Raw genomic sequence first — 22,705 nt, forward strand, 5'->3', positions numbered from 1 at the left:
CTGCTGGTAGCTACTACTGCACGTGTAACTGAAGTGTCTGCAGCGTCAGCAGAAGCTGGAGTGCAGCATATGCGAGAGCTGTTTGCTGATCTACTTCTAAAGGCAATGGAATAATAATAATAATAATAATAATGACATAATGATGCATACAAAAAGAAAGAAACCTTTTCAAACATTTGTTTTAATCTTTTGCATCAATCTTAAAGTCACAAAAATACAAATGAGAATCACACAATTCCTACCATATAAAGTTGGAACATTATCTAGTAACAATTATTGATGATAAAAACATTAAAAAAGAGAAGAAAAATAGCACAGTAACATGCTGTGTTCATGGAAAGATTGTACTCAGTTGTGATCAAGGTATTTGCTGCCATCTAATGGTGAGACAGTAACACTGTGGAAAAGAGGTAGAGGGTGAGAAAGAAATCTCTTTCAGCTTCCTTTTGAAGAAAATAGACTCAGTTGTTTATAAGACACTCACCAGAGCTCCTCTGCTCTTTGCCGCCGCGCGTCTACGAATCTGTAGAGTTTTTTTGATTAAAATAAAATGTAACAAATAGGAAATGCATCTTCTTGATAGGCATTTGACATTATAGTTATTATTATTATTATTATTATTATTATTATTATTATAGAACAAAGAAAAAATATTTACCCTTTGGAACAGCTGATTCCACATCAGGCCCCCTGGGTCTGAGGGAAATGAACAGTTAGAGCAAGGGTGTCAAACTCATTTTAGTTCAAGGGCCACATTCAGCACAATTTGATCTCAAGTGGGCCGGACCAGTAACATCACAGCATAATAACCTGTAAATAACAACAACTCCAAATGTTTCCCTTCGTTTTAGTGCAAGAAAGTACAAGCACATTCTGAAAATGTTCAAATTTGATCTTTTTACCTGAAATTTCTTAAGAAAAAAAAGTTCAATTTCAACAATAGTATTAGTTTATCATTTACACATGTGCATTACATATCTTACAGATCACAGTGGATCTACAAAGGCACAAAACATTTCGTCACAGGTATCTGGAACAGTATTATACTTTATGATCAAAACAACTCATTTTTACACTTTGCAAAGTCATCCCGCAGATTGGACCCTCTAGCGGGCCGGTTTTGGCCCCCGGGCCACATGTTTGACACCCCTGAGATAGATAATCCAGCTGGAGGGATGTTTTATCAATTTAACGGAAAACTACTGTCTTAACAGATGAGTCGGACTTCACTTACCTTGACTTATCGCTGTTTGAACAGGTACATTTTCGGGCTGTGTTTGGGGCAAAACACAAGAAACTAATTATTCATGTCTAAAACAGCGACAAAAATTATAAATAGAATGTATGCAGCTAAAGCATTGGTTTACCCCCCCCCCCCCCCCCCCCCCCCCCTCTAGTAGTAAAAAAGGAAGAGGTTGTTCCATGCCTTGATAGGTACATGATTACAGACTGGAGCTTTTGCCAATAAACCCATCAGGGCAGCAAGTCTTGCAGTTTATTGGCCCGAGCACAAGACTTTATTAAGGTAAACAGCAAAATTCAGTTGTTTGACTTTGTCCAAAATGCAGGAGCCAAAATGTTGAATAACATCCAGCAAACAACTTTCACATTATGTGAGAGTCAACAAAAAGAGTTTACACTTTCAACCTCTTTGGTTATGTCATTTAAACCCACTTCTGTTAGCCTATAAACATCATAGAGGCGGACTGCTCAAAGGTATAGTTCGGATATTTTGAAGTGAAGTTGTATGAAGTACTTGGAAGCAAAGCAATGTACTACTGTACTTCTTTTAATGACCTAAATCAATATCAGTTAGTGTATGCAGGTCACAAACCCGGTCTGGGATTTTCCAGCAGTTATGCCGGCCACAGCAGGAGGTACACATCTTAGTCGACAGTTTGCGTAGCAATTGCATGTTGCTATATATATATATATATGTTGATATATATATATATATATGTTGATATATATATATATATATATATATATATATATATATATATATATATATATATATATATATATATATATATATATATATATATATATCAACATGCAATTGCTACGCGAACTGTCGACTAAGATGTGTACCTCCTGCTGTGGCCGGCATAACCGCTGGAAAATCCCAGACCGGGTTTGTGACCTGCATACTCTCAGGACTAAGAATAAATCTGTGAGCATCTTGACACTCTTCCTTCATTCACTCACTTTGACACTGGGAGGCGCCAAAGGGTGCCAATTGCTATCAATTATGTTTTAAATACATCAATGTATTTTTTATTTATTTGAACAGATGTCACACTTTCACATGTGCATATTAAATCAATAAATTAAATGTATTTTAAAAATATTGGGAAATAAGTAAGTTGTGTTGAAAATCGGAGAACAGATTACAGATGTAAACAAACATGTAACAACAACAAAAACATGAATAGCTTCTAAGTGTTTTTCTTTTACTGTAAACAACTGAATTTAATGACCTTTAAATTGACTTTGTGGTCCACCATGTGTAGCTGTGGCAGTGTGAGGACCTGTTTACATCTGGATGTCAGATTGCACATTTCAAAGCCAATTGGTAAATTCAAATATACTTTCATCCTCTGTTTTTTTTCAAATAATGTTAGTTTAATGCAACCACTTCATAGAGTGCAGTTAGGAATCCACAGTGATCTTGACTAACAGAAGCAGAGTGTGTGGATCCTGATGAATAATGTATTGCTTGGTTTTGGTTTCAGGGATACCACAGGCAGTGACAGCATGTGCTGGCAGTTGAGCAGGAGCATTCTTGGAAGGACACATAGTGAGGAAAGGGATAAGGTATAAAGGGCAAATTGCTGTGATGCACAAATCATTAGATCGCGGAGTACTAAGATTGTGCAAGAGGCATCAGTACTCCTCCCTTTCAGAACTGCAAAAACAGAAGCCTGCTTGTTTTGGGAGACTTTGAGGTCGACTCACACATACAGGGATCACAGTGTGGTGACACTGACACTCAACACTACACATCCACTGCGTATTTAAGGTGGACAAACACTTACTGACAATGAGGGCGATACCCATAATGAACAGTAACACCGCGACAACCAGCCCACCGATTCTTAGAGACTCATAATCTGAAATGGAAAAAGAAAACACTTTAAAAGTGCATGGTAACATGTGAAAGTTCTGAGATACAAAACCCCATGAATGCAAAAGCGTTTTGAGACATGTTACCACATTTTGCTTCAAGAGCAGCATAACAGAAATATTTTTGCAGCCCCCCTAATGGTCATGGGACACCACAAATTCCTGTGAGCTGCAGTCACCAAAACTGTAAACACTATGGTCAACCTGAACTCTGTAGCTGGCTGTCTTAATAAGGCTGGATACAATTGTGCAGAAGTATGACATGTCTGTGTTTCCATCCATTTGAACACAATCAAAAGCAGCAGTAACTGCTGGAGAGGGGCTGCTTGTTCAATCTATGAATGCTTCATATCTGCCGTTTATGTTGTTACCAATACAGAAAGGATTACAGCTTTGTTTACATGCATCAAGCAGCACCACGTGTTGTTAGCTAGTTTACTAAAGATGGTAACTATCTGCAGGCATTAGCATGAGCAAATAGATATTAACTACAATTAAAAAATGGGGGGAAAAGTACGAGTAAGTTTTGGCTACTGTTGCTTTTTCAGTTGGCAGCAGTCTACATCAATTCTTTAGTGCAGTAGTTCTCAACCTTTTTTGGCTTGTGACCACTTAGAATCAAGTGTTGTCTACTTGAGATCCCTTGTAAACACTCCCATTAACGGTTGTTTAATTCCAAGGAAGACCAGAGGGGAGGAACAAAAGAACTTCATAAGAAAAATAGAGCAAAATAAAATGTTTGTGCAACTGAAATTTGTGTTTTCCTTTCTTATCCCTGTTTCTATTTTGTGAACCCTCAGATTTATCCTAGGCTCCCAATACTATGACACACTATGGTTGGAAAGATACAATAATGGTATACAATAATTGCCCATTCCCAATAGAAATGTAAAGATAACAACCAGTACATTGCTAATGGTGAGTATTCATAAAATACCAACGCAGACTTTGAGTCAGTCTGTGTACTTTAGTGCCTTAGATGGACATAAAATCCAGCCTGCGACACAGTGTACAGGGTTAGAAGTATTCACAGTAGGACTACTTCTGAAGCTTAGCCCTGGGGTGACAGTTTTCCATAACTTCTGGAAAAACAAGTGGAAAATGCGAACTTGTCTCGACCTCCCAGATGTTTCCTGTGTAGAGGGGTCGGCCATTAAAAGTCCGCGTTCATCTGCTGAACACTCACCGTAATGAAAAGCACTGTCATAGTCTGATAGGAGAGAACAGAGAGAGGAAACAAATGAGGAGCAGATTTACCCACTGACACACTTCAGAGAGCACTCATGATATGACAGCTATTCAGCACTTTAAGGGCCTCAGTCATCCATCTAGTCATTAGTCAGTTTGGTGCCAGGGCCAATTTATATGCCAGCTAAAATGAGTATGCAGCTTATCTTAATTTGACTCTTCTAAGCTTCTGTTCAAATAATACCCACCTTTGTCCTCATCTGCCACGGAGGCTGTGAAAAAAGAAGCAAAAATCATTAGTCTTTATAAGACATTCACATGGTGGTGTAAGTGCTTGTCAGCAAATGCCAAAATTGATGGTAGTGGGAAAAATTCACTCTGCAGAAAGGCCGGAAATGGTGAGTATCAAACACATTGTATTTATGCAAAAGTTCAATGATAAAGATATTATAATACCAAATTGTAAAATAACTCAAATTGACATATATATATATATATATATATATATATATATATATATATATATATATATATATATATATATATATATATATATATAGCCTCTCTCTATACCTTTGTTTACCTACTGTATATTTATTGGATTGCCTTGATCTGTGTTAATCTGTGTGCTATCGGGGATGTGGGAAAGTACAGACCCCTCTGCTCTTTCACCTCTCTTCTCCCATGTGGAAACACATGTTGGACGCATTCATGTTATGTGCCGCTCTTTTGAATCTTGCTAGAAAGTATACTGTACTTGGTAACGAGCTAAATAGAAATTCTCTGCCTCATGTTCATCAAGAAAACAACCAGAATAATTTAAGAGACAGCTTCCACTTGGTGTAATAATAAAAACACAAAGCAGACATTGTTTATACGAGCACCGGTGTTTGGAGCGAGAATAATTTACCCTCGGAGCAGCACATTGAATGTTACATAAATACTTTTCTACTTGTGCTAGGAAACATTTCACATCATTAATGTATTTTTTTACAGCTCTCATTAAAATGTTCAACACACTTTGAACAGCATTTTAAATGTCAGCCAGTCCCAGTAGTTGTGCTTATGTGTATACGTGGACAACTCATGTACAGTTAAATGATAATCTGTCAACCAAATGTAAGTGAACTTGAAGTGTAAGTTTGCCTGTTGCAACTTATTCCAAGCTCATTAACAAAAGGTTATATACTAAAAGTTGACACCCAGTAAAATAATCTGAATTATATTTTATACACTACACGTTCCATTTAATGCAGATTAAGGGTAGAGTGCTCGAGTTAACTTTGGCTTCTTGACCAGGCAGTAAATACTAATGTAAGTCCTTTATTCTATGAAGTAAAAACACATTTTATTTTATCAGTGCTGACGAGCATTTGAAAATAAGGTCGGACTCTAACGGACAGCCAGAAGATAAAAAACCCTTAGGGTAGGCGATGCTGCTTAACATCAAGTTCAACTGATGGCATGCAGGCGCACAGAGAAGTGAACCAAAGACCAGGGCCTGCATTAACAATGGAAAACTTGGCAGCAGTGTGAATAAATGATTGTTCAAACTGCGCTGGAAGGAAACATTTACACTATTCTGACAGCAAAACACAGACATAAAATGATTTAATAGGGAATAATGGAAATCATACTGAAAATAGTACCACTGCAATGCTTACAAAAGGACAAGGCACTCAATACACTTTTGACACAAAAGAGCACATGGCAAGCAGCCATATCACATAAGTGAGCAGCGGAAATCAAGTTGCCATGCATGGGCAGTTACCACTCTAATGCAGGAAACTTACCAAACACCTCCCTGCCAAACGCTGATCCTGTTGTACAGACACATCAGCTCGTTTAGCGTGGACGAACATTAAAACACAAGCAAAGCTACAGAAAGGAGAACCAAATGAAGAACACCACGCTCACACAGCCGTAAAGCTGCTCAACGTTTAGTGAAACGGATGCTCACCGAGTGTAGGAGCCAGCCAGGAGCTGAACGCCACCAACACCACAAGATCCATTGTACCTGCTGAGAAGAAACAAACAGAAATAGTACACAAGAGAATTAATAAATGTCTTCATCTAATTATGTAAAGGGAAAGTGCACACATTTGAAGTTATGGCTTTTTTAAATGTGATTTACAGATAAACAGGTAACTCACTGACTCCCTTTAGACTAAAATAACTCGGCAACTTAAACAGTCTTGCTGAGAACAGAGAGATGCCTGTTGTGAAAATCTTTAGCAACTCCCCTCTAATACCTCTCAGAAACTACCAAGCAGCCACTTGTTGTTTTCCAGAACAGTGAGGGATCAGACATTGAACAATATCTACCAATTTGTTTATTTGCATCAAACTGCAAATCAAAATGATATTGTAAAAGCAAAATGAATAGTCAAAAAGCTAAAGGTATCTTGGTTTTTAGTCCTTTGTACAGGCCAATCTTCAAAACGCTAGACGCAGCATAGTAGTAGTAGTAGTAATTAATAGTACGGCCTCTTGACTGGGTAAGAGATGAGGGTCTATTTAAGGCTCAGCGTCTCAGTACATGGGGATTGGCAGTTGAGGGGTGCATGGAAAGGGTGTTGTGTTTCTTTAGGTCAGTTGGTTAAGAGGATCCGTTTTTCTGGGTCATCTATTTTGCACATGGAGCATGAACCTCCTCGGGTGGTTTTTCGGTCTATATATTATCGCAGACATTCTTTGAGATACTCTTACGCCCATGTCTTTACAGGTTAAGGCAGAACAACCAGACAGTGACTCCTGATTGGACACAAAAGCTTTTCACAATTTAAGGACACTGCATGACTGAAGAGCACTGGTTGCAGTTTTTGTTTGCTTCACAGCCACATTATACCAATAAAACATACAACAACAAAATGTTATGCAGGTACACACCACTTTAGGTCCACACTTGCCAAAAATCAAATCTAAACCATGGAATAAAATGTTTTGCATTGCAAAGATCAAAGCCTACATTACGTACATAGTCAAGGTTTCCCTCCCTGGCCCAGAGCACTGCTGAGGATTCATGCATGACTAGAGTGGGGGTGTGAACATGGAGCTGGAGTGGAGACAAATGAACACTTCAACCCTGGGAGCAGGATTAACAACAAAGGGGTGCCAATCAGGTTTAATCAAACACATACAGGTTGAGTTATTCTAACAAGAACCGATCCAATAATCTTGTTTGTTAGTCTTCTGAGTGATGTAGAGGAATAGAATCAGGAGACAGGAAAGACGCCAATAGAGCATCACTTTAAAAATTAATTACCATGGATTGTAATAAAGTGGGATTAACATGGACAGTTTGTAATTAAAAAAGGGGTTGCTTACATTAACCCTTATAGGCAAACCCATGAGTGCATTCGCACTTTAAATACATATGTAAACTCTTTAGAGGTTTTTTGATAATTAAACTTGGGAGACTCAAGACTGATTATTGCTGCAGACAAAGAGTGACTAATATTCGAGTTCACGTTGCTGCTCTCGTCAATTAACGCGATAAAGATTGACGAACATGTTTTAAATGGTTGGCTCCGGTGTTTTTGGCAGCACTAACAGTAACAAGTGTGACACAATAAACTTCATTAAACTCACCAGACGGCGTGGCATTTCCTGACAGGATAACATTGCGCCAACTAAATGAGACTGGAAAACACTTCCACACTATCAACTTAATACACTGGTAAATACCCGTGTTTACCAGTGTATACAGTCACAAAGGACTGTAGTGTGAAGTTTTAAGTTGGTAGTAGTGTTTGGCTAAAACAAAAATAAAGGAAAACCTCTCTAACACAGAAACTTTCAGATGTCAGCTGTTTACGCGCACTGACAGGGCAATTGCATTCAACGAAATGAATTCATGTCAGAGCTAAATTTGGACATTTTAAATCAACTTACCTTGTATCAGCTTCCTATAACTAATGTGAGTTAGTTAGTTCTCTCCGCCCAGTGAGCCGAACTTTGCTTGAAAGGTTTTCCACTGGTTACTTCAGCAAAGAGAGAACATATGATATGCAAAACCTTCTCTTATAGCTTGCAAATAAAATTAAAAGCGGTGATTAAAAAGGAATTATACTGTGGAGATTGCTTAGTACTCGCTTGCACCAAGTAAAGCTCTGTTCCTCCTTGGTCTTGCCTCAGGAATAACAGTGAGAGAGTGAGAGGAGAGGGGGGTGGGGTGTGTGTGTGTGAGTGCTCAACCACGAGTACTCTTTAAACTACCCTGAGCTCCCCTGAGCAGAGGTAAACAGCACAAGGAGAGCTACAGTACAGTGCTACAGAGCAGAGAAGATTACTCTCATGCGGTTTGGTGCCAGTATAGATAGTAAAACATGATTTCATAATGAACTGTAAATCACGCTCATTTTCCCCCACAGCCAAATATAACAGACACAAGCTGAATCAAGCAGTGAGCTTGTTGCACTGTGGTGTAATTTACAGCCTTTGGAGATACTAGTGCGCTTTCATGGCCTGTCGTTGAGATAAAGTTTTCTCTCAGCTATATGAAAACTGTCTCCCCAAGGTCTCTCCCACACCCAGCTGCCAGATTCCCCCCTCCACGAGTAGCAAACACAGAGCTGGGTGGCAGCAGGTCCTGTCTCAATCTGGTGAATTCACACTCTGATATCCAGGTTGGTATCTGTCTATTGTTATTGTTAGTTATCTGTAGACATTTGTGCGATTTTGTTATTGCGATATTTTGTCACTCCTACAACAAGGACTTTTAGGGCAGACAGCTTTCTTATCTAACCGTCAATTTAACACATGATGTCTCGCCTCCAGCTGTGCTGGATGCAGCAGAAGCTGTGCACACATTACCCATACCATAAGAGTCATGCATTTTTAATTTAGACTGATATACAGGCAGTGTTTCAGACGCAAAATTCTCTGGGAATCACAAACAACTCAATCAGTGTAATGAAAAGTTATTTATTGGTTGGAACAGTAAGCAGAATACATTTAGTAAAAACACATTTTAAAACTTGGCAAGTACAGTATAATAAGACAGGTATACAAGATTACTCTTGGCTGTTCTGTGGAAAATAGATGCTATAATTTCCTCCTCCACTAGATGGAGATGTTGGTCAGGAATGAGCTAGATTTAGTCTCCAAAGTGAACAATAGAGGACCAGACGGCTAGTAAACAACCAAAACAATTTAATGAATCAAGAAGTAAGTATTGAAGTATGATCAGTAAGATCGACTGTAAACAAGAAACTCTCGCCAAACGACTTCAAGTTCTTCATCCTGTTTAAGGGGGGGGGGGGGGGGGGGGGGGGGGGGGGGGGGGTGAAAAGCAAGCATGTGAGCCACAGTGTTACGGTTTCATTTATGAGGAAACATCAGTTCATGGTTTTGAGAGGAAATAACTTCAGGTTTTACCTGTATACCAGATGCTTTCCATCGCCACAGAACCAACAGCTCTACAAGCCACTGAAATGAAACAGAAAAATTGCAGTCAAAGGGCACTGGAGCAAAGTAAAGTCATGTTCACTCGGGCACAACGGAGATTACAAGCAACACTTCGGAAAATGGTATTTCTAAAAGGCATATGCAAACACTCAACAGCAGCATTGATTCTTCGGTGCATTTTCTTGTGTTGTTTGTGGTCTGGTGATGTGAAAAACCCGCAAAAAGACAACTATGTTGAATGAAGAGAGGAAGGGGGATGCACACAACTTAATTCTCTAAGGGATTGACTTAAGGCTAGAACACAGAACTATAGATGAGGGCTCAAATTAATATTGTACCCAGATGAGTCTTAAGTGTCCTTGGATGACAAGCAGTGATTGGATTGCAAGCTTGGTAGCTTTTGATGGCCGTGCCTGTCAGCCTCACCTGCTTTTTAATCAGTAATTACCATAGGGGTTTCTCTGGCATTTCTTAATTAAATTGGACCAAATGCAATTAAAAACCACACTCTCATTCCTTTAAAAGGGCTCTGTGGGGTCCTTGTTTAGTTCTTGCTGTTAAGAGAATAAGCGGTTGAATGGTCATAGCACCGTACCATCTCTCGCTGATCTGTACTTGATTGTTTCAGTGGTCAAATTAAGTTTGCTGTTTGCATAATAAAGGGCAAGATAGAGTTCGAGATTAAAACTTCCACTCTAACTAGAATTGAAGGTTAGAAGTGTAAATGAGGAGGCAAAGTTGTTATGTTATTAAAACAATTAAAGTTAACGTCGGGAGTTGGGGAACAATGTGATGAGAGCATGTAGTGAAGAAGATCATTATCGTAGCAGTAAATGTAACAATGTATCTTTGCCCATAACATTTACACAGAGGAAATGTAACAGTGTGCCTTTCAAATACTCACCATCTAGAAAAGTCCCCGGCGCTCCAGGAGCCAACAACCACGGACACATCAGTGGTGATTTTCCCATCTGCAGTCCTCATATCATCTTTGGAGTTGTTGTTGTAGTTGCCGCAGGCGCCGCACATTTTACCGGACAGGCTACTGTCAATAATGACCGTGACCTCCTGTGAAATTGAGTAGGTGACCCGCACAGCAGATGCCTTTTCGATGATCACAGTCTTCTCTGAGATTTGGACAGATATGTCACTCGTCACTTTACTGGGAAGAGACACTTTCCTGCCATTTACCTGGATGACATGAAGAATGGGGGGGAAAAGGTAATAAACAAAGTGAGATAAAAAACAAAAACGTTTTAACAGCAAAACTACTTTCATGGTTAAGCAATAAACTATCATCACTCCTGACTCTTCTCACCCAGGTCACGTGTTGGCTGTTTACAGTGACGGCGGTTTCCTTGAAGTACACATACACAGTGGCGACAGTGGGAGATGCCCCTTTGCTGCAGACCCTGACGTCCACGACCACTCGGAACCACAGCTTGGCGGTCTCGTCACACAGAGACGCCACTTCAAATGCCCCTTGAGCTCCCATCGCTCCAGACATGCCATCAAAGGAGGTGAGGTGTCCGACTTGGCTCACGCCGCAGTGACCCCGTTTGACGTGGCAACCTCTGACGCCATCTCTTACACCACAAACCTCTCCGCTGGCACAGGACAGCTTCTCACACTTCACCAGCCCAGAGGCCTGGCACACACACTTGGATGTGCAGGCTTTGTCCACAACATCTTGGCCCACCTGGAAAAATACATTGCGTATAATGTTATCTTCCAGGTCGGTAAATATTCATGTGCAAATGCTATGACAATGATAGAAAGTATTAGTATTTTCAATTCTGTGGCAGTTTCTATGTATGACAACAAAGTAAAATCTCAGTACAGTTTTACCGTTAGATATCTGCCATTGTGCACACATCCACAGTTGTCCAAGGGAACACATTGCATGCCATCGAAAACAAAGCCGGCGTCACATTGGCATCCTTCAAAGCAGCTTTCAGAACAAGTAAATGGGTAAATAAAGCTGGCACAGGTCCCACCGCAGGTGTCAGCACACACTTCATAGTGACTGTGTGCAGGGCAGGAAGCAGCTACAAAAGAAGAAGACATTATTAAGACTTTGTATGAGCACCTGAAAAACAAAACATCTGAAATACCGTTGCGTGTAACTTACGGCAGAAGGAGCTGCTCCTCCACGGCTGGATTATCACTCCTTCGTTCTGGCAGGCCACAGCATAGGCCTGGATACTGTTACACAGAGTATCTTTGTTGCCACCCACAGCACAAACATCAAAAACGCAATGAGACACATATGCTGCTGGGTCAATTTTACTGTGACAGGCTTTGAAAAGCCCATTAGGTTCACTCATGATGCCACAGGAGTCAGGTTTTCCGTACACCTTGGCCTTGGCCGGCTCACATACTGGACACTGGCCTCCACAGCCCCCACATACATTGCCAGGCATGTCCACCACCCACGCCTTCCCAAAGTCATCCACGCTGTTGGTTTTTTTGCCACCTGGAAGTCTGAAGTCATCACCACCATTCTTGTCGTAGTTGCCGCAAAGACCACACATCTTCCCCTGGTATGTAGAAGGAACGATCACCTCAACGTAATAGACAGTGTCATACAGGACGGTCAGTCCAAAGTCTGTGCGGACAATTATGTTGCGACCTTCCTGAGTGACTCGGAGACGCCCATTGTCCAGGTAGAGAGGAAGGTTTAGAAGTTCGTCATCCAACTGGACAAAGGAAGAAAGAGAACAGAATCGTCGTGAGGAAAGAAAAAAACATGCACAAATGTAACCACACGTGTTTTGGATTAAGTTGTTGAACTCACAATGACTTTCCATGGCACTTTCTGCTGGATGTAAATGACATAACCGTAGACCGCCACTGCAACAGACTTGGTTACTGCCACTTTGCCATTTCCATATTTCTCATTCCCCTGAGTGACGCTGAACGGCGTCAGCTGGCCATTGTCATCATCACAAACCTTGGCCAACACATAGACACAGGTACCCTGGAAATCAAACCTCCGTCCATCAAAGGAAATGTAATGAGGGTCACCGGAAGCCACACACTTGCCGTGCCCCTCAGGGTGGCAGCCTTTCACGCCGTTTTCAAGCTTACAGGTCTCCCCTGCCCGGCACTTGGCCTTTTGGCAAGACACCGCACCGTTTTCTCCACAGATGCATCGCTCCACGCACTCTGTTTCGGGGTAGAAGACGTCTCCTTTCCTGTAGTAGTGGCCATCGTAGGAGCAGCCACAGTCTCTCACAGGCACGCAGGTATCCCCACTTAGCTGGTAGCCTTCGTCACACTCGCAGGCCTCTGCGCAGGCCCTGCGGCAGGTGGCGAGGGAGGTTAAGCTGGCACAGGTGGCTGGGCAGCCCGTGGCACACAAGGTGTAATGACTGTTAGCTGGACACACCATTGCTGTGGGATAGGATGGGTAGAGGGAGACAGGAACAAGGTAAAATAAAGGAGATATTTCGAAACAAGAGATTTGAAATATGAAACCAAAAATGCAACAATCTCAAACTCACGACAGAAGGCATCTGTTCTCCAGGAGCGGATGGCGATTCCTTGGCTCTGACAGGCAGAGACATAGACTCCCACGGCATCACAGACTGAGCCATGATGGCCATGATACTGACAGGCATCATACACACAGTCCTCCAGGTAAGGAGCAGGATCCACACGACTATGACAATCTCTGAAAGGCCCTGCCTTGTCAGCGATAATGCCACAGTATTTCTGGGCTCGGTACTCTTTCCTCTGGGAGTCTGAACAGGCCTGGCACCATGCCCCCTGGCAGACTGATGAGCAGCCTGGTACGAGGGCCACCTGCCAGCTCTCCCCCAGCTCAGCTCCATTTTTGGTGATCTTGCCGTTCCGCATGGTCAGGTCATCCTCAGCCTTGCCATTGTAGTTGCCGCACAGGCCGCAGACTGCGCCCTGGTAGTTGCTGGGCAGAGTAACGCTCACTGTGCTCCGCCAGTCAAAGGTCACTGTGATACCAGCGGCTGTCTCCACAACGGCTGTCCAGCCGCTGAGAAACACGGTCAGCTCATTTTTGTAATCCAATGGTAACGAAACGAGCTGCCCATTGAGCTGAAGAGGGAGGGAAAAATATCTTTATGAGATTATAGATTTAATAATTCTGCCGCCCTTGCTAATCCACTCTAATGTGCAGTTAAATCTTAGTTTAATTAAGTCTGCCTGGATCAAAATTTTAATATGCAATTAAATATATATGCAGAAGAGCATGAGGGATGTCAGAATTAGCACAATGACAGAAGGCATTATCATCAGCTCATTTGAATGAAGCACAGAGTATCTGTCCTCTGTTTATTTTTAATACTGTGACTACATGACCCATTTATTTTCACTCCAAAAATCAAAGTGTCAAAATGACTCATTTAATCTTTTATTAAATAGCACATATGCTTTACATTATCCATACCTCCACATCTATACTTACCAGGACTTTGTAGGGGTATTCTCTGCTGATGGTGAGGGTGATGCCATATATAGAAAACATGACAGTCCTTGTGTAGGACACAGCCTTGCTTCCCCGGTGGTCGTTCTGCACAGTCACCTTGAACGGCACAAGCCCTGGCTGCTGTGAGCACAGTCCCACCAGCTCGTATACACATGTGCCCTGGAAGTCAAACCTGCGGCCATCAAAACTCCGGTAGTGTGGGTCACCTGAGGCGCTGCATGTGGCGTGACTGATGGGTCGGCAGGCACGCTCTCCATCCACTACGGTGCACGTCTCCTTGGCAGAGCAGGAAGCCTCGCGGCATGTCACCATGCGCAGGCTCGTATCACACTCACATAGGCGACCGCAAGCCTCATCAGCCCAAAAGCGCTGGCCTGGCTTGTAGTAACGGCCCTGATAGGAGCAACCACATGTTTTAGCCGGCACACAGACGCCAGCGCTGAGGACGTAACCCTTATCACACACACAGGCCTCCACACAGGCATCTTTGCAGGTCGTCTTTTGCTCAGGGAATGGGCAGGATGGCTGGCATGGGCTGGCACAGTATTCATAGTGGCTGTGACGCTGACAGCTCATTGCTGGATATAAATCAAATTTAAAAGCATTAACCAAAAATGTAAAACTTTAATTGATAGAAATCTTTGATTAAAATGAGCAAATGAAATTCTCGTAAATACTCACGGCAGCCAAACGTTTTCCTCCAGTCCTTGATTGTTATTCCTTCCGAACGACATTGCTGACTGTAGGAGGCCAATGCCTGGCACAGCATCTTTTTGTCTCCCTTATTCAAACACATATCATACACACAGTTGTTCATGAAGGTCTGGGGGTCCAACTTTTCATGACATTTCTTAAACACATTATTGGTCTTGGCTACGAGGCCCCCACACAAAGCCTCAGTCTCATAGAGCTTGCGCTGGTTACCGTCACAGGTAGGACAGTTTTTCTCACACGTATCCCAGCAGGGATGCTCCTTGTCCTGGTCAGGAGCTTGCCAGCTCTTGCCCCACTCTATCACTGAGGAGACAGCTTTGCCGGCTGGATTCTGGAGCTCGTCACGGTTGTTGCTGTTGAAGTTGCCACACAGACCACAGACACTGCCGTAGTAGCTGCTGGGCAGCTTGATGATTAGCTCCCAGTTCCAGTCGTAGGAGACGAACAGGCCAAAGTTTGTCTCCACCACCGCAGTGTGACCACGCTGAATCACTGACACCACGCCCTCTCCCTCATCCAGTTGTACAGGAAGATTCAACAGCTCCCCGTCCAACTGAAGGGAATGGATCAGAACAATATAAATATAATGTACACAATGAAATACTACAGTTAAAAACACATCAGAAAGTCAAATCTTACCGTGACTCGACCGACTTGGTTCTTGCGGAGGGTGATGGTGTAGCCATACACAGACACGTCTACCTCCCTGACGTAAGAAACTGCAGTGTTTCCCCGGTTATCATTCCTCTCGGTGATCGAGAACGGCACTAGACCATCCAGTTTCCCGCAGGTTTTGGAGATGACATACTTGCAGGTGCCCTGGAAGTTGAAGTTGAAACCATCAAATGTGTGGTAGTGGGGGTCACCCCAGGCCCAGCACTTGCCTGTGTACTCGGGGACGCACACAGCTTCACCCTTCTCAACACGGCACTTCTCTTTGACCCGACACTTGGCATCTTTGCAGGGATCTACACAAGATAAAGAAACAAAAAGGAAATTCATTGGAAAATTGCAATTTAACTCAAAAGTAATTTAACATGTTAACTCAGTTAACAAGTTTAGATTGGATAAAATAGATAAATAAACAGTATGTGTGTCTTGCCTGTGTTGTAGCATGCCCTGATATCTTTCTTGACCATGCATTTGGTGCTTTTAGGGCAGGAATGCTTTTCACAGACGAGGCCTTTCTCTGGATTGCAGGTGCACTTTGTGTTACAGTCTTCCTCATACACCACTTCACCAGGCTGGGAAAATAGAGCAGGTTTATTACACAGGGGGAAATCATTCACAGAAGAGGAGTCCATATTATTCCATTCTTATTCCATCTTATCAACCCTCCCACAAATTTAGATAATCTGCTAATTAAGTCTCAGGAGAAATCCTCAGTGCGTAAATCTAAGATCAGACTGGCTCATGTCCAGCACACTGTGGAAAAGGCGAAGGCAACTTAATTGCCATGTCAGCGTGAATGCTGATATGGGTATTAGCTTGAGCCACTTTGACACTAAAAAGCTATCATTTGTACTTTACTGTGTATGGAATGGCTTTTTTCTACAGAAAGAGGTGTTGTACCTTGTATGCTCTTCCATTGTCATAGCAGCCACACGCAGTCTCTTGAACACACGCATGTCCATTGAATAAGAAGCCAGCATTACATTCACAGCCTTCTGTACAGCTGGTGGAGCACTGGACAATCTCTGTGAGGCCTGCGCAGGATGCAGAGCAGGCGTCTGCACACACCTCATAGTGACTGTTGGCTGGGCATTTCATGGCTGAAAGAAATTAGCACAAGATGGATTTAAAAAAGGAGCTTTTTCTCATACTTCATAAATACAACAATAACAGTTTTGCAGACAAGAATAAGAGGTTGATTTGTAAGAAAAACAAAAAAGTCACTTACGACAGAAAGAAGCCGTCCTCCAGTTTTTGACATCAACTCCTGCCATGTGACAGTTGAAGGCATAGGCTGCTATGCTGTTACACAGCACCTTCCCATCGCCGTTGGACGCACACACATCGAACACACAGTCAGCAAAGTACGGCTGGGGGTCCAGTTTACTATGGCAGGCTGCAAAAGGACCGTTGGGTGCTGTAACAACGCCGCAGTAAGTAGACTTTGAAAACACAGCCTTGCGAGCTGGGTCACATATAGGACAGTTATTCCCTTCGCAGCCATTCTCACACACCACATTAGGGATGGTGACCTTCCATGATTTTCCAAACACATTCACGTTGTTTGAAAGTCGACTGTTGGGCATTTGGAAGTCATCTTTTTGTTCCCCGTTAAAGTTGCCACACAGGCCACAGACCTTACCGCGGTAGTTACCAGGCACTGTGACTGTCACGTGATAGACCAGGTCATAAGTGACAAGCAGTCCGAAGTCTGTTGCAATAACATAACGCATGCCTTCTTGATAGACCAGCACTGCTCCATCATTAAGATTCACAGGAACGTTGTTAAACACTCCATTTACCTTAAAAAATAAAATCTTATTTAAAGACAAAGAAAAACGGATGGCCACAAGAATGTTGAAATATATTTAACATGCTAGTTGTACATCTCTCAACCATCTGCCACTTTGTGACTAAGCAATACATGTCACTGTATTTCAAATATGGAGCTTGGTTCAAATGAAGACTAAGTGTCGCTGCTCACCAGGACTCCAAACATGTTGTTCCTCATGATGAGTGTGAAGCCGTAGACCTCCACAGCAACCAGCTTAGTGACAGCCACCACTTTGTTGTTCATCATCTGGTTCCACCGCACGTTCTCCACCTGCACAGAAAAGGCCACCAGGTGGGTGCCTTCCAGCCCACAGCTCTTGGAGAGTGTATAGGTGCAGGTGCCCTGGAAATCAAATGTTCGCCCATCAAAAGAGCGGTAATGGGGGTCACCAGAGGCATGGCACACACCCTTACCAACAGGATGACATTTCTGCACACCGTTCTCCACTTTACACTTCTCATTAGGGCCACATGTGAACTTCTTGCACACAACCTGAGGAAAAACAGTTGAAAAACAAGATTGTATTAAACATCCAACAAATTAATTTGCATTCTGCAAGTTCACACTGATCAGTCATTGTTTTATAAAATTGTATCCATTACCTCTCCATCTTGTGTGCACTTGCACTCCTCTTGACACTGCCCATTGGGATAAAACACTTGGCCGATGTGGTAGTAGCGCTCATTGTAAACGCAGCCGCACTGTGAGAAGGGAACACAGTGAGCTCCACTGAGGATGTACCCCTCATCACAGGAACAGCCCTCCTCACACTGATCTTGGCAACCTTGGGTAGGGATCAGACTCTGGCATGAGGCAGGACAGCCGTTTGCACAAACTTCATAGTGGCTGTGGACTGAACATTTCACCGCTGTAGACAAGGGACATAAAAGACAATGTGAATTTATTTAACAGAGACATTTAAATATACATTTTCCAAATGTAGGCAGTGAATACGAAGCAACAGAAAATCACAGAACAGGAAGAAACACATGGAAGTGTTAATCTTTCCTATATTATTGTTATAATTTATACCCTATTGCTATTAATGATGCTCCTTATTATTAAAATGAATGCATGTCTCACCACAGAACTGACTGGTTCTCCAGCTGTACACCTTGACCCCCACAGCTTGGCAGGCAGATGTGTATGATGTAATAGCCTGACACAGCACATCCTTTCTGCCCTTATACAAGCAAACATCATAAACGCAGTCTTCAAAGTAGCTAGCTGTGTCCACTACAGCATGGCAGTCACGGAACGGCCCTTTAGGGTCTCTCAACAAACCGCAGAAATCTCCTTTTTCATATTGAACCTTCTGTGAAATGTCACAATCAGGACACACCCCTTTACAGCCGTCAACACACCCTGGGATCTCTGCTACTCTCCAGCTGATGCCAAAATCTGCTGGTGAGACGGGTTTGACACCATTCTTTGGAAACAGGTCATCCTGGGGTTTGCCGTTGTAGTTGCCACAGAGGCCACAAACAGCTCCCATGTAGTTGCTTGGCAGAGTTACATACACAGCGCTTTCCCAGTTGAAGGATACTTTGAGACCGAAGTTTGTGGTGACCACAGCAGACCATCCGCTCTTATACACAGATATCTGTCCTTCATCCAGTTTGACAGGCAGGTTAACAAGCTCATTATTCACCTGGAAAAATAACACAATTGTATTTCAGGGTTGGGACAGATCATTTTAAAATGTCAGTTACTGAATACAAATGACACGGACATTTTTGTAATTATTAATGTAATCCACTGGATTATAATGTAATGTTATCTGAATACTTTTGGATTACTTCAAAATCAAACATTGAAAATATTCACAAATCAAATCAATCAAATCAAATTACTCTTCAAAAACAGTACTGGAACAAACTGCATGTGTACTGTGTGTATTCTACAACATGTGGGATGAGTTATTAGAATCGGTTATCATGATTTTAATTTTTAAAATTGCCATATTTTAAAGACATAATCAAAAATGTAATCAAGTAATCCATGACAAGGTAACTAATCCAATTTCAATTCTTTTTCAAATGTAACCTGGGCTGATTATAGTTACTTAATTTCTGTACCCAACCCAGATTGTATTTAATTTAATTGTTAATTTAAATACATTGACTGAATATTAGAAATATTACATTTTTCATATCTAAACATTGTGTAGTTCTTACCATAATCTGGCCCTTGTGTGTCTTTGTAATGACAATGCTGAGGGAGTGCACCTTAATCTCCACTAATTTTGTGTAGGAGACCACCTTGCTGCCTCTGTAATCATTCTGCACCAGCACTTCAAAGGGCACCAACTCTGGGTCCTTGGAGCAGAGAGCAGCCAGCTGGTACACACATGTGCCCTGGAAGTTAAACTTCCTCTTGTCAAACGTCACGTAATGGGGGTCTCCTGTGGCCTGGCAGGTGCTGTGGGAAACTGCCTGGCACTTTCTTATGCCTTCAACCAACTGGCACTTCTGCCCTGCCCCGCAGCCTTTATCTTGGCACTCCACACGTCTGCTTCCAGCAACGCATTTACACCTTCGCCGACAGCCCTGGTCAGCCCAGAAGGACTCCCCAGCAGGGATGTTTCGACCCTCATAGGTACAACCACACTTACCGGCAGACACACACTGACCTCCACTCAAAACAAAGCCTGCGTTACAGGTGCAGGTCTGCACACACGGGCGTTTGCATTTGGAGGGAGCACTAGGGTCAGAACAAGTGGTAGGACAGGCATTGCCACAGTGCTCATAGTGGCTGTTGGCTGGACATTTAGCAGCTTTAGGGAGAAGAGAAAGGGTATAGAGTGTGATAAATATTAAGGGCAAATAAGAAAAAAAAAAAAACGTATGTTAATTTGAGGATTAATTTATCTATCATTACTTACGGCATTTTGCCATCTTCCTCCAATCTTGAATCTGGATCCCAGCAAGTTGGCAGGCTTCAGTGTAAGCCTCCAGTGCCCTGCAGAGGAAATGTCGGAGGCCGCCTCCCATGCATACATCATATTTACAGTTCTCCAGGTATGCTTGTGGGTCAATGACGGCATGACATTTGCTGAATGGCCCATTTATTATCACTGTGATGAGCCCACAAAACAAGTCACCCTCCCACATCTTCATGAGGCTGTGTTCACAGCGCTCACACCCACCCACACAGTCATCTCTGCACAGAGCGCCTTCCACCAGCCCTGGCACCTTCCAGCTGCTCCCAAAGGCCACAGCTCCACCTGCCTGAGTGCCGGAGGGTGTGCTGAAATCATCATTGGGATTGTCATTGAAGTTGCCACAGAGACCACAAGTCTTACCAGCGTAACTGCCGGACAGAGTGACGACAAGATAGTGTTCCCAGTCATAACGGACAGTCAGGCCAAAATCAGTCTCAATGACCACGGAGCGACCGCTCTGAAACATCGTCAGCTTGTCGTTGTTCAAGGTTATCGGCAAACTCCACAGAGTGTTGTCAATCTGCACAGAAGAAAAAATATATAATGTTATGAAGATATTACAGTCATCATTTCTTAATACACCAATAAATAAATTGATGTCAAGATAATATTTAAACTATGTATATTTGAAGGAACACATTTGTTTTTTACTAACAGAAATAGGGAGCCTTACCCTCACACGACCCGTCTCAGATCGAACTATTGTGATGGTGACGCCATATACCTTCACCGTCACCACGGCGACATACGACACCCTGAGGCTTCCTCTGTTCTCATTTTGGGCGAGGACCTCAAAGGCTGGGAGATTGTCATCCTTCTCACAATTTTTAGCGATGACGTATGTGCAGGTACCCATGAAGTTGTAGTGTCGCCCGTCAAAGGTGCGGTAGTGGGGATCTCCCATGGCCGAGCAAGTGCCAGGCTTCTTTTCCACCGCCTTGGGGACACACGAGGGATAGCCGCCCTTCACTTCACACACCTCATTGTTGCTGCAGGTGATACTGCTGCAGGACAAAGATCCACTTCCTGGAAAACCATAAATAATATATAATTAAAACCCATATTACAGTTAATTAAAGTGTTATGTAAAAATATTGTATCTCTCCAGTCAATTTGTGTATATTATATGAAATATAAATACTTTTATATATAGTATGTGCACTTTACCTGGCTGAATACATTGTCCTGGAGCACCATAACCATTCATCTGGCTGACTCCTATACTATAGAGAGCAAAGCGGGAACCAGAGCTGGACACAGTGCGTCTATTGTTTCCAGGGTTTTGCTTGTAGGACATCTCTGCCCAAGAGAAATCTGTCCCTGCTACTTTTTTCCACTCGACATTACGGGGCAGGTTTGTACCATCAATGCGCAGCTCTGCCATCGCACTGGTCTGTGCCACAATCAGGGCCTTGTTTTCAAAGCCCTCTAGAGCCTCGAGCGAGTAAGAGGAGCAGAAGCGGTCTGTGGGCAGGATGGACATCAAGAAAGGGTCGTAGTAATGGAGCCAGCTCCGTGTGACACCATTGAAGAGCATTAGGACCTGAATGCCATGATCAGCCTGAATGGACAGTGTTTCAGGATTGTGGTAGTGGATCTCCATTATTTGCCCCCTGGTCAGAGTCAAAACCTCTTCACGGTTTCCGTATTGGACAGTGGCTCGGGTGGGCTGCGAGGCCTGGAGGAAGACGCTGTCATATCTCTTCTGGAATGTCAGGGGAGGCACGATGAAGCTGGATCCCCATCCGCTAACTGGCAGCAGCTGCTCATATACATGGTTACATTTGGCGAAGCGCCAGGTGCAGGTGTGACCCGTGACAACAGCAACAGGGTGCTGGGAGGCAACTCTGGTGCCGGAAAGTTCATACACGCTCTGGAGCTGCACACTCTCATACGGCTGGAGATCTATCACCATTCGGTTGCCACTCCCATAGACACGACCCTGGAACTTAATGGGGCCGCGTGGGAAAATCTCCACTTTGTTGCTCTCTTTTCCATTTGTCACAGAGAACTCTTTATAGGAGCCATAGGGGGAGCCAGCAGGTGTAAAGATGAAATATTCTGTACCCCATTCAGTGGTGGGATACACCACAGAGGTGTCTGCTGTGTACAGCTTGGAGTTGAAGGAGGTTACAGACACATCTGCCGAGGATTCAATGCGCACCGTGTTGGGAGACCTCTTGCTGCCGTAGATCTCAACACCAGTGGGGAGACTGATGGTGACCCTTTCTCCAGCATTTAGAGTTTTCTCTTGCTTGAAGTTTAAGGGAGGCACTTGCACTGTCACTTTAGTATTGGCCTGGAACAGCGGTGATGAATAGCTGATAGCGGGGAGTGTCGTAGTTGGGAGCAT

At 43.1% G+C, this 22,705-nt stretch overlaps 2 protein-coding genes across 8 annotated transcripts; both read right to left on the minus strand.

Moving 5' to 3' along the window:
• Positions 1-11: 11 nt before the first annotated feature.
• On the minus strand, positions 12-8,532 carry LOC115021299 (FXYD domain-containing ion transport regulator 6-like). 7 transcript variants are annotated; one of them, XM_029451642.1, is made up of 12 exons: positions 8,387-8,485; positions 8,209-8,297; positions 7,292-7,369; positions 6,275-6,334; positions 6,108-6,134; positions 4,563-4,586; positions 4,313-4,336; positions 3,039-3,113; positions 1,235-1,271; positions 659-696; positions 485-523; positions 13-397 (listed from the first exon to the last, which is right to left on the minus strand). In XM_029451642.1, the coding sequence occupies exons 4-11, from the start codon at positions 6,324-6,326 to the stop codon at positions 516-518; spliced, it is 285 nt and encodes a 94-aa protein (XP_029307502.1). In that variant the 5' UTR covers positions 6,327-6,334; positions 7,292-7,369; positions 8,209-8,297; positions 8,387-8,485; the 3' UTR covers positions 13-397; positions 485-515. The 7 variants fall into 7 exon arrangements, with proteins under 7 accessions (XP_029307503.1, XP_029307502.1, XP_029307501.1 ...); XM_029451641.1 differs by lacking the exon at positions 7,292-7,369 and having other exon boundaries at positions 14-397; positions 8,387-8,484; XM_029451643.1 differs by lacking the exons at positions 7,292-7,369; positions 8,209-8,297; positions 8,387-8,485 and adding an exon at positions 7,906-8,147 and having other exon boundaries at positions 12-397.
• Positions 8,533-9,401: 869 nt separating this feature from the next.
• On the minus strand, positions 9,402-22,705 carry fcgbp (Fc gamma binding protein). The gene is made up of 21 exons (XM_029451175.1): positions 21,520-22,705; positions 21,026-21,378; positions 20,293-20,872; positions 19,586-20,184; positions 18,492-19,059; positions 18,011-18,276; positions 17,559-17,900; positions 16,803-17,376; positions 16,475-16,674; positions 16,005-16,146; positions 15,542-15,870; positions 14,870-15,455; positions 14,168-14,766; positions 13,230-13,797; positions 12,521-13,119; positions 11,855-12,422; positions 11,572-11,771; positions 11,042-11,422; positions 10,628-10,914; positions 9,694-9,744; positions 9,402-9,558 (listed from the first exon to the last, which is right to left on the minus strand). Exons 1-20 carry the CDS (start codon positions 22,703-22,705, stop codon positions 9,735-9,737), a joined length of 8,937 nt encoding a protein of 2,978 aa, XP_029307035.1. The 3' UTR covers positions 9,402-9,558; positions 9,694-9,734.

Source organism: Cottoperca gobio, chromosome 16 (assembly GCF_900634415.1).
Source record: "Cottoperca gobio chromosome 16, fCotGob3.1, whole genome shotgun sequence".
In the NCBI taxonomy this organism is placed as follows: domain Eukaryota; kingdom Metazoa; phylum Chordata; class Actinopteri; order Perciformes; family Bovichtidae; genus Cottoperca; species Cottoperca gobio.